This window comes from Cyprinodon tularosa, unplaced genomic scaffold (genome assembly GCF_016077235.1).
Source record: "Cyprinodon tularosa strain WSP-4 unplaced genomic scaffold, ASM1607723v1 ctg208, whole genome shotgun sequence".
In the NCBI taxonomy this organism is placed as follows: domain Eukaryota; kingdom Metazoa; phylum Chordata; class Actinopteri; order Cyprinodontiformes; family Cyprinodontidae; genus Cyprinodon; species Cyprinodon tularosa.
In genome coordinates this window covers 798,857-811,069 of record NW_024038770.1, presented here as the reverse complement: position 1 = coordinate 811,069, position 12,213 = coordinate 798,857, and the positions used below count along the sequence as shown (strand labels likewise).

The following is a 12,213-nucleotide window of genomic DNA, read 5'->3' as shown; positions in this document are numbered from 1 at the left end:
AGCATTCCATTTCAGTAATGATTTTCATGCAGTAATGCTGTGTTCTTGGCTCCGTCCTTTTTCCCATCAACACTCATTAGCTACTCTGGCCGTAACAGGAACCCATAGCATGATACTGCCATAATAATGTTTCAGTGAATCGATAATGTTTTGTGCATGATGTTTTGTCAGCAAACCAAAATGTCCCATTTAGTGTAATCTGACCAGAGGACCTTTCTTGATATGTTTGTGCGTCCACCATGGCCTATGTGGGTAACTTTGAATGTGACATTTGATGGCCTTTCTCTCTTTCTTTTGCAAAAGAAAGATAAGAGGTCTTTGTATTTTTGCCAACTGCTTCAGAATTTCCTGAACCTCAACCTTAGTCTTAACTCTTTTGGAAGTTTCCTTCCAGGTTACTCTATAATAGTTCCTTTAATTTTCTAATAAACTCTGACAAACTCACTAGCCCTTTTTAAAGAAATCCTTCCTCATATCATGATCCTGCCACCACCTCTTGGCTGCTCTCACTGAGGCTCTCCTTGTCCCTCTCATCAGTTTAGGTGGATAATAAAGTCTAAGAAGGTTTGCATTTCTGCAGATGTGTGTTTGAAAGGTGTGACTGGTTTCCAATCATACCAGTCATGAAGGGCGAAACAAGAACCTACTCAGATGTTTAAAGTTTGGGACATTCTTTTAAATTCTGTTTAGCCGCGATGGGTTAAGCAGCTAATTTTGTTTAATACAATAATACATAAAAATAGCTTCCTAAATATCATCTGTATTTTCAACCTTTTGGTACAAGTGTAAAGGTGTAAAGATGTAGGCTACATGAAACAACTGTCACAACTGTTACTGTGTGACATGTATTTTACAACAAGGCAGAAAATCTGATTCTCTGATCCTCAGCTAAAGTGTTTTTCTCTAAACATGGAACCGCACAATAAACATCCTTTTGATAGCGTAGGAGATTCATCAGAATTTATTTATCAACTATATCAACTATAACAGCCTTAAATTTGAACTGAATCAGTTGAATTATATTTTTTGCACACGGCTTTAGAAAACAGTGCCAAACACATCTGTCATTTTACAACAGTTTAGTGCCCAAACTATGCCTTTTTTTTTTTTTACCTCATAAAAAAGGAGTCTGGTCAAATAACATTGATGACAGGATTCTTGCATACTACAGAGCCTTTAGATACAACATGTGCGCTGGATAATATAATCTTTAGAGCTTTAGTTACTCACCAAAATTGCATCAGCTGGCAAAATCTGAAAAAGATGTGTGTTTGAAAGGTGTGACTGGTTTCCAATGATACCAGTTATGAAGGGCGAAACAAGAATCTACTCAGGTATTTTTCCAGAAGAGCCTGCTGTTATGATTCTAGCCTGACTAACCCTGTGGCTTACTTTCTGCTCACTGCCAAGCCGAGCACTCGTTCTTTCCCCATGTGCTAACCATGCCAACTCCAAATCAGCACTCAGCTCACTTTGTTTCCTGTCTTTAAAAGTCTCTACTGGTGATCCAGATTTTTTTTAATAGCCAGGTGAGTGGATTCCCAGGATTTATTGCTTCCTTTCTTTTCCTGCCTGTCACATCATGTCCCTTTCTATAAATCCCCGTCTTGCCTTGCCCTAAAAGATTATCTTGCCTAATTTCTGGTATTCTTCACCAAAACCCTGTTTCTGACTACTAACTACCTGTCACAAGCCTCAGGCCTTCATTTTTATTTGCCTGAATCCACCTCCAAGGTTCGGATTCTACTTCTGTTCTCTGACCATCGCCTCCCTAATCTTTGTGTGACTAAGTTATTCAACCTGCTTTCTGAATCTGACCATCAAGACCTGGTTGCCCAAAGGTCAGTGTATTCAACTCTAAAGATCTGTCAGTGGCTGTAGCTTTGAAGAGAGGTGTTCCTCTTCACCAGCTGTGATGTCACCACCCCGCCTTAAGAACCAAACAAAGGATTTACATCTCCATCAGAATCCTGAGAATGTTGGTGACTTTTTCTGAGTTTTCTTGAGATCTAATCTCAGTCTGTCTCTTCTTCCCTGGTGAATCCTGTTCCTGTAACTGATAGAATTATTTGTTAATTAAAAGTTTTTTTTTTTGCATGACATTATTACAGCCTGTAATTCTCATCACTTCAGAAAAACACACTTAAAGATTCACTCAGTGTTAAACCATGCAGCACCAAGCTAGCCGAGTTCAATGGAAGGCACCGCTGACAATTATTCTTACAAATAGCCAGCCAAACAGCCTTTGAAGATGCTTATCTGGTTGTTTTAAACAGGTCAGAAGAATGCAGACAGTATTTGACTCTTGCTTTCATGCTTCCTGCGCTTTCCTGACAGACTGGTACCAATGGCTGGCAGCTATTCATCCTGACACCTCCTCTTACAGGCCTAGCATTTCAACCCCAGTAAAGAAGGGGGTTGAGTCTGGTGTGAGAGGTTAAAACCAAGCTTTTGTCTCTTTAGCATTTGCAGGTAAACCATGCAGGAACATGCAATGTTGTTGGCTGTGTATGCAGATGTGTGAAAGACCAGCTAAATAATAAAATGGCAAAAGGGTTTGTAACATTGATATTATCTCAACACTATTTTTATTAACACGTTTAGAGAAGCAGTCAAAACAACTTAGCTGATATTAGATAAGTGTGTTCATCATATAAACACAAAGGCAAACTAATTCACACACAAGGTTCTTCATGTTCAGCCACATGTGTTGATTAGAAACAACAATTGTTCTGCCTTGAACTAAAATCACAGAATTATGCCAGTGATAATTGCATTACTCAGCGTCGAGTGCAGCTCATCCCAGAGGACAAGGCTCTAGACAAACAAAACAGGAGGGCCCGTTGCAGTCCATATGGCCGAAGCATCTGATGATGAGCATGCAGGCAAAAGTCAAACTGAGGGCTTTTGCAGGACATAGTGTAGGACGCTCAGCCGAGTAAAGCTCCTATTACCGGATTTATTCATGCCTTCGGTGGATGCACTCTTTTCTAGGATCTCAACTCTCATCCTCATGTTGCTAAAAAATGTGAAGAAGCTGCCTCACAGACCCTCGGGTCTTTACCAACTAGGCGCTGAATCAGGCAAGGTTAACAGCATGATAATCCTGGGCACCTGGGAGGTAGATTTTGTGGAAAGTAGAAAGTAGTAATTCTTTGTGAAAATGAACTGGGCAGAGCTTTCCAGCTCTTAGCACTCTCCGCATGAGGTTTGGCAGCAGCATGTCAGCAATGATCATCATTACAGTGAGTCCAGATGTTCATAAGACTGCTGACAGACCTTTGCAGGACTCTGGTAATGAACAGCATAAAAACTGCAGCCTGCTTTCAGCAATGCGTTTGACATTGGAGTCAGCTTTATTTTCTTTAACACAAGAAGATGTTGAGTCATATTAATTTCCACCTTCTTTGCAACCAAACTGACAGAGATTCAAGTTGTGTAGAAGCATGTAATGTCTTGCAAGTACAACAAATTCAGAAGGAACTTAAACAGTGCATAATGATGAAAAAAAAAGAAAGTGAACATCATGCACTCTAATTAGAAACCTTTTAAAGAAAATATTGAAATGTTTTTAAAGCCATTCACAATAATGAAAATTAATATATACAGTTGAAACAACATATTAAACATGAATGAAAAATAAATGAAAATGCATTTGCACACAGTAGTGATTTATTAACAGAACAGATGTTTAATCAATGACACATCAACAAATAAAGAAAATACATATTAATGGGTTTTAACACAACATACAGCAAACTGAGGTCCAGGATAATGGTGCACCAAACTCTTTTTAATATCTCTAATACAACTGTGTTCTTAGCAAAGTTCTCAGCAAACCCTAGAAAGCCATGGTTTTTAGTAGTAGTTTTTAATTTTTTTTTATAAATCATTACTTTAAATATGCAAAGAGAATAAAGCATCGTGCAAACACTTTTCCTCATTTTATGAATCTAGAATTTTTTAAACAATGGATTTTCACTCTTTATTATGAGATTCATGATAAACGTATAATAAATGTCATGTGACCTCCCTTTGCTAAGTTTATATATAGTGCAGAGTTTAACCAAGATGCTCTTCTTTAAATTTACAGTAAAGTAAGAGAAATTACTTTTCTCCTATAAGTTCTGTTCATATATGATGACTTGGAACAACAGTGAAATAAAGCAAAGGTGTTAATAATCAAGGAGTTATATAACATCCAAGTGTAAACATGTGCATGTTTTCTTCACATCAAAAAACACCTTTGGAAGGAAAAAAAATCATGAGATATATTTGTTTAAGTCTGCAGCTGTATCTTTGAAGATAGATACTGATTAAAAGAATATCTATAAAAAAAAAAAAAAAAAAAAAAAAAAAAAAAAAGAAGCTGAATATGCTATTCCAGTATTGGAGCAGCAGGCATTATAGTAGCAGCAGAACATTTCTTGGAAATCCTTCCAAGTAATACCCAATCAAAATACTCTAAATCTGTATAAATTCAACATGAGGCAATCACTGTTATGATGTGGCTTTTCTAACTTAATTAGCATTTCATGTCTTATTTCATCCATGTTCTACAAATAATTATATATTTAAAAAAAAGATTGAAGAAGGAAAAAGCTATTACCTTTACTTTTCATGTACAGAAATAGTAGGCCTTGTCACAGAGAGGAAGTAGAGGCATGAGGATTGCAAAAATAAAGGTGATACTATTAGGAAAAAACACTTCAGGAAACAGGAAAAGGTGTTGAAGTCTGTAAGGTATATGGCCTTTTGTAAGCTGGCTACATTTTTAATACTACAGTCTATACAGCTGAGTTTTATTTGAAGCCCCATATACCCCTTAAACAAACAAACTGTGGAGAGCATGTTAAAGTTTTTATGACTCTTTGTCATATCGCCTCTGCTGAAAATCACACAAATAAGTTTTGTTATAGACGAGGAGAGATAGTGAGTTAGGCGGGGAATCTGGACTGTTGATTATATTTATACAGCAATACATATGAAGATAAAAATGTAATCAACAAAGCCTACATAGGAGCATAGAGTCAACATATTTAGTAACTGATAATCAGATGTTTATTTAATGTCAATCAGGAGGTTTCAAGCTCATTAACAATGGATCTGTGGTGACATTAAAAGGTTGTTCATGTCTTTTCTGCTTTAGCTCATCTACAACTCATAGCTAGTGAGAAAGGATCTATCACTCATAATTATGAGGATGCAAATTCCTGCATAGAGAATTCACTTGATTTATTGTATGAACGGCTCAGAATTCACAGGAAGAAGGTTTTTCTGCTTTTGGTACTTCATGCTTTTATTTTAATGTTTGAAACGATCTGTTTTTTCTTTTTATCAGTTTTAAAATTATATTTAATTTCAATTCAATTTGCCCTTTATCAATTTATCCAGTACTAATAAACACTTCTTAATTTTTCTATGATTTCTGGGTTTATCTTTTTTTCATAAAGTATTGTGTTTTTTTCCAACCCTTACTGAGTAGTGTCCTCTAACCTCTCTATAAAGACAGTTTGCTTTACCAAAAGCGAATATGATTCTCCTTTCTGTGCGAATGGGTCCCATTCTGACTGACACAGATGCCCTTTTCTTTTATCCTAACATATCACTCTAATGCAACACACTACTTTAATCGGATGTGTTTTGTTGATTAAAAAATTCAAAGCTTTACTGTTGTCTTTGCCATAGATCAAAATGCAGATGTCATCACTGTTCACATAGCAACACTAAACAGTTGAGCTGCCTTGAGCTCCTGCCATCTGCGCCCCAACAGTGAGCTCTCTTTCCAAGTCACTTAGATCTTCCCCTTTTGCTGTGATACACAAATCTGCATCCACCCAGACCGCTTGGATTTTTCTGTGCATGTATGCTGCTGAGCTTTGCTAGAAGTAAACTACTTCATTGTATCAGGCAATGCACCTGTGTGGTAGCATCTGCTGTTGTGGTTTCACACTTGTTTACTCATGATTTTAGGGAAGTTGTGCCACCTATCTGGGTAAAGTGCAAGCATAGAGAAAGAAAAATATCAATAAGAGGTTCTAATATGTCTGTTTAGTGCCATCATCCCTAGAGCAGGCCAGACAATGAGACCAATAGTAAATAAAAAACATGAGACCTTATGCTACTATTTGGTGGGGGGGTGTTTATGGTAAACATCTCCTGTTGTTGGAATATGCATCCTTCTGTCCATCCTCTCTACCTACTTGTTTGGCTTGGGGGTTGGTCCCTTTCTCTAGCCTATTGAGAATGAAAAAGGCTCCATGAGGAATATCCATCAAAATGTGATTTCAGTTATCCCCCATTTTGACCTTCTTCATGATTTTTTTTCTTCATTAAATTAAATGACATATGTTCTGTTTAAAACCGGCTAGCCATGGTGGACATAAGTATCTTTAGAAATTTTAATTAGGGACACACCTATCCATGTTATTCTTTCTTTCAATCCAGTCCCAATATTTCCATTTGGGTATCTGTCAGTACTGATACTATTCTGATACCAGGACTCTATTTAGTTTTTACTTAATTACTACCATGACTGTAATGGTGATAATCTCCTCTCTACAGGCCAATGTATATGTACAGTAAATAGAAATGTTTTCATTTATTTTCCAAAAAGCAACCTGATGTATTAGATCAGAAAACTAAATAAGAAAAACAGGTAATCCTGTCAACGTGCAAAATCCCACCATTAAAATAAACATGTAACTGCAAAGGTTAAAACTCTCAATATTTATTAAATCCAAGATAGATGCCAATGAAAGGTAAAGTTCTGTAACTGTATGTTCTTGTTCGTCTGGCATTGAAAAATCAAGGTTTTTGAATGTCAAAATGGGGGGTTCTCCAAGTAAGGCTCCAAAATCCACAACTGATAATGATTGATCCTTGAGTATGATAAGTTTCAGAAACTCCTCAGTTACCCCTTCAGCTTTAATTTAGTCTGCTAGACATTTATCTTGTCTTTCAGAGATGTGTCCCAGTAGATCTATTCTGCCCCTCATGAGACTTACTTTCACACAGGAACTCTGTTTAACATTTTGAAGCCAGATTAGCCAGAAGGGAGCCATTTGTCTAGTCAATTCCTCAGACATCACAATAGTACAGACATGTCTCATGGTTTCAGAAACTATAATGGATGCTGGATCACATTGGCCATCCCTAAACAAAATTCTTTTTTAACCAATCTCAGTGTTTATATGTATTTAAAGGAAAATACAAACTTAAAGGAAATACAAACTTCTGCTTTTAATGCCTCCCCACAAGATAACTACCACTATTATAAAAGTCTTTTAAACGTGCAACAAATTTCAATGTTTACGTTCAAAGATTGTTGTTTATTCACAGTTTTTTAATTTGAACATTGCAGACACTGTGCTGTTTTGGCCATTTGTAGTTATCTTGCCAATCCTTGCAGGTTTTATTTACCAAAAATATTTTGAAACATTTTGTTAAAACATCTAGTTTCATAGATTAAACGCAATCAAACTGTCAACGAATTATGTTGTCAAATAACAGGTAGTAATTCTATGATAACAGTCTTAGCCCTGTTTTGTCTCTTGGAGACCAAAATCATTGCAGTTCATTTTAAAAATGTATTCTACCAACAAAACTCACACAGCTTGGGATGCAGTTGTGTTTTTTTTTTTTTAACCTGCTATGAAACAAGTGAAAATGAATCTTAGATCAGTGCTTTATCAGTATGCTACCACATAAGCTATCCTACAGGTACTGTAGAGGACCAGGAAACATAATCTACATTGGTGGCCCAGTTTTCAGAATCGTTGGATATTTTATGTCCTTTCTATGTTTGAAACAGGTAAATGAACCTATCCATCAGGTCCTATGATAAGTCCTCTTTCCCCATCGGCCAGAATCCAGTAATTCCAGTGCAGCACTGGCTGATATATTCAATTCAATTCAATTCAATTCAATTCAGTTTATTTATATAGCGCCAAATTCACAACACATGTCATCTCAAGGCACTTTACAGTTCAACCAGATCATACAGTCAAATTGATACAAAGTTTTCTATCTAAGGAAAACCAGTTGATTGCATTGACTCATTGACTCAAATACAATCCCCCACACTAAGCATGCTTGTAGCGACAGTGGAGAGGAAAAACTCCCTTTTAACAGGAAGAAACCTCCAGCAGAACCAGGCTCAGTGTGAGCGGCCATCTGCCGAGGCCGACTGGGGTTCAAGGAGACAGAAGCAGAGATACAAAAAGCAGGTGTAAAAGGCGGCCCCGTCCAGGAAACACACAGCCAGGCAGACGAGCTCCAAGGCAGCTCCCATGCCAGAGGACGAAGAGAGCACATCCACTCAGTCACGGTCAGAGAAACAGGACCACACTGGAAAACAGGCCGATCTCCAACATCTATTAACAAGGGTGTTGATAGAAGCAGCACAGCTGATGTTTTTTTCCAGGATGACGTCACAGCCAAACAGGAACAGACGAGGCAAAGCTACTCTGAGGAAAAGCAGAGAGAGCAGAAGGTTAGAGATTGAACTAACAGATTCTGCAGAATAGGAGAACAGAGAGAGAATGAAGCAGAATGATGAAATGGGGGTCCCTATGTCCTCCAAAAGTCTAAGCCTATAGCAGCATAACTATAGAGATAGCTCAGGATAACCTGAGCCACCCTAACTATAAGCTTTATCAAAAATGAAAGTTTTAAGCCTAGCCTTAAAAGTAGACAGGGTGTCTGCCTCACGGACTAAAACTGGTAGTTGGTTCCACAGGAGAGGAGCCTGATAACTAAAAGATCTGCCTCCCATTCTACTTTTAAAAAAATTCTAGGAACCACTAGTAAACCTGCAGATTGAGAGCGAAGTGCTCTGTTAGGAACATAAGGAACAATCAGATCTCTGATATAAGATGGAGCTTGGCCATTTAAGGCTTTATATGTGAGAAGGAGGATTTTAAATTCTATTCTTGATTTAACAGGAAGCCAATGAAGAGAAGCCAGGATAGGAGAGATATGATCTCTCTTTTTCATTTTCATTAGAACTCTGGCTGCAGCATTTTGGATCAGCTGAAGGCTTTTAACTACAGTTTGTGGACTTCCTGATAGTAAAGAATTACAATAGTCCAGCCTTGAAGTAACAAATGCATGGACTAGTTTCTCAGCATCACCCCTGGACAGGATATTTCTAATTTTTGCAATGTTCCTCAGATGAAAGAAGGAAATTCTAGAAACCTCTTTGATATGGGATTTAAATGACAGGTCCTGATCAAAAATAACACCAAGATTTTTTACTTTATTATCTGAAATCAGTTTAATCCCATCCAAATGAAGTGACTGGCTAATCAGTTTCTTTTTCAGAGACTCTGGTCCAAAGACTATAACTTCTGTTTTGTCTGCATTCAGAAGCAGAAAGTTAAGAGTCATCCAGGTTTTTATGTCTTCAAGACATGCCTGTAATCTATGTAATGGGTTAGCTTCATCTGGATTTATAGACAGATATAGCTGGGTATCATCAGCATAACAGTGGAAATTAATCCCATGCTGTCTAATAATTCTACCAATTGGGAGCATGTATAAAGTAAAGAGAATTGGTCCTAGCACTGATCCCTGTGGTACTCCACAGGTAACCTTTCCATGAGAATATCATTAGTGACTTTCACCAGAGCTGTTTCAGTGCTATGATGAGCTCTAAAGCCAGACTGAAACTCTTCAAAAAGTTCATTATGGTGTAAGTGATCGCAAACTTGTTTGGCAACTACTTTCTCAAGAATTTTGGATAAGAAAGGAAGATTGGATATAGGTCTATTATTGACCAAGTCATCTGGGTCAAGAGACGGTTTCTTAAGCAGAGGTTTAATTACAGCAATCTTAAAAGCTTTAGGTACATATCCCTGTAACAGAGATAGATTAATCACATCTAAAATGGAGGAGGAGATCAAAGGGAATACCTCCTTAAATAACCTGGTTGGAACTGGATCTAACATACAAGTTGAAGGCTTAGATGAAGACAATAATTTTGCTAATTCAGAGAGTTCAACTGGATCAAAGCAGTCTAAACCCGGTTCAGATTCCATGACTACCTCAGGTACAATCGCGGATAGAGGAGTGCTTATGATCTTATTTTTAATAAGATCAATCTTATTTATAAAGAATCCCATAAAATCATTGCTGCTAAGAGCAGGTGGAATGGACGGTTCAACAGAGCTATGGCTCTGGGTGAGTTTGGCAACTGTATTAAAAAGAAATCTTGGATTATTCTTATTCTCCTCTATTAATGAGGAGAAGTATGCTGCTCTTGCTTTACAAAGGGTCCTCTTATACAGCAGTAAACCATTTTTCCAGACTAGGAAGGACTCTCGCAGGCCTGTGGAGCGATATTTTCTCTCCAGTTTCCTAGCATTTTGCTTCAAAGTACGCAGCTCTGCATTAAACCAAGGAGCAAGCTTTCTATTTTTAACGGTTTTCATTTTCAAAGGAGCTGCGTTGTCTAAGGCAATACGCAGAGAACTAGCAACCCCATCAACAAAATCATCAACCTGTGAAGGGGAATAAGCTAAGCTTTTGCACTCTGCAGCACTGCTCAGTGACACAGAGGAGAGAGAAAGTGAAGCAGATTCTTTAAAATTTATAACTGCACTATCTGATAAAGATCTACTAAAATTGAACCTTCTTTTGGGGGAGGAGAACTCTGTTAAAGTAATCCTGAAGGTTATTAGAAAGTGGTCAGAGAGGACAGGGTTGTGAGGAAATACTGTTATTTCTTCACATTCTATGCCATATGTCAGCACAAGATCCAAAGTATGAAGATGAGAATGCGTGGGACTATTCACATTTTGAACAAAGCCAATAGTGTCTAAGATAGCATTAAAGGCTGCTCTTAAGCTATCGCCTTCAATGTCAGCATGGATGTTAAAATCTCCCACTATGATGACCCTGTCAGTATTTAATACCAAATCAGAAAGGAACTCTGAAAACTCATCTAAAAATTCAGAGTAAGGACCTGGTGGACGATACAAAGTTACAAAAAGAAGAGGTTTTCTTGCCTTGAAATTTGGATCAGGGAAATTAAGGGTTAAATGTTCAAAAGAGTTGTAGGTATTAATTGTTTTGGGAGTAATCAGTAAGTCAGACTGGAAGATTGTTGCTACTCCTCCTCCTCGCCCAGAACTTCTGGGGATGTGAAAATTTAAATAGCTTGAAGGAGTTGCCTCATTTATGCTCACATAATCCTCTTGCTGCAGCCAGGTTTCTGTAAGGCAAAACAAGTCAATGTGATTATCACAAATCAAGTCATTAACTAGTAGACTTTTAGAGGAAAGCGATCTTATGTTAAACAGACCGCATTTAATTGTTTTAACTTTTTCCCCAATTGGAGTTATTTTGATTTTAATTAGATTATCATGATTTACTCCTTTGGGAATCTTTGCTAATTTATTAGATTTTGGTCGTGGGCAAGACACTGTCTGGATGGAGTAAAGAGTGGGTAACAGTAGAGAAGCTGCAGAGATGTGTGTTAAACTACAACTCTGCTTCCTGGTCTGCACCCTGGGTGGTTAGGGTTTTGGAGGACTAATAAATGTGGCCAGATTCCTAGAAAGAAGAGCTGCACCATCCAAAGTGGGATGGATGCCGTCTCTCCGAATCAGACCAGGCTTTCCCCAAAAGGATTGCCAATTATTAATGTAGCCCACGTTGTTTTCAGGGCACCACCTAGACAACCAGCGGTTGAATGACGACATGCGGCTAAACATGTCATCACTGGTCAGATCAGGGAGGGGACCAGAGAAAATTACGGAGTCCGACATTTTTTTGGCAAACTTACACACCGAAGCAACACTAATTTTAGTGACCTCCGATCGGCGTAACCGGGTGTCATTACCACCAGCGTGAATAACAATCTTACTGTATTTAACCTTATCCTTAGCCAGTAGTTTCAGGTAGGATTTGATGTCGCCCGTTCTGGCCCCCGGCAAACATTTGACTATGGTCCCTGGTGTCTCTAATGCCACGTTTCTGACTATGGAGCTGCCAATCACCAGAGTGGGCTTCTCAGTGGGTGTGTCACTGAGTGGGGAAAACCGGTTAGAAACGTGAACGGGTTGGTGGTGACCAGTGGGCAGAGATCCACGACTACGCTTTCTGCGTACAGTTACCCAATCGCCTGGCTGCTCAGGCACTTTTGGAGAACAGCTACGTGGGGGGCCTACTTCAACAGCCTGAAGCCTGGATTCTAACTCTGACACCCTC

At 38.3% G+C, this 12,213-nt stretch overlaps 1 protein-coding gene across 1 annotated transcript in view; it reads right to left on the bottom strand.

Moving 5' to 3' along the window:
• LOC119783592 overlaps window positions 1-11,489 on the bottom strand; it is a gene marked incomplete at its 5' end in the record, with an annotated part of 32,205 nt that extends 20,716 nt beyond the window's left edge. Inside the window, 3 exon segments of the mRNA XM_038285187.1 lie at window positions 8,654-8,788; window positions 8,791-9,599; window positions 9,602-11,489. Of these exon segments, the coding sequence (XP_038141115.1) occupies window positions 8,654-8,788; window positions 8,791-9,599; window positions 9,602-11,489 (2,832 nt within the window).
• Between the last annotated feature and the right edge of the window lie 724 nt (window positions 11,490-12,213).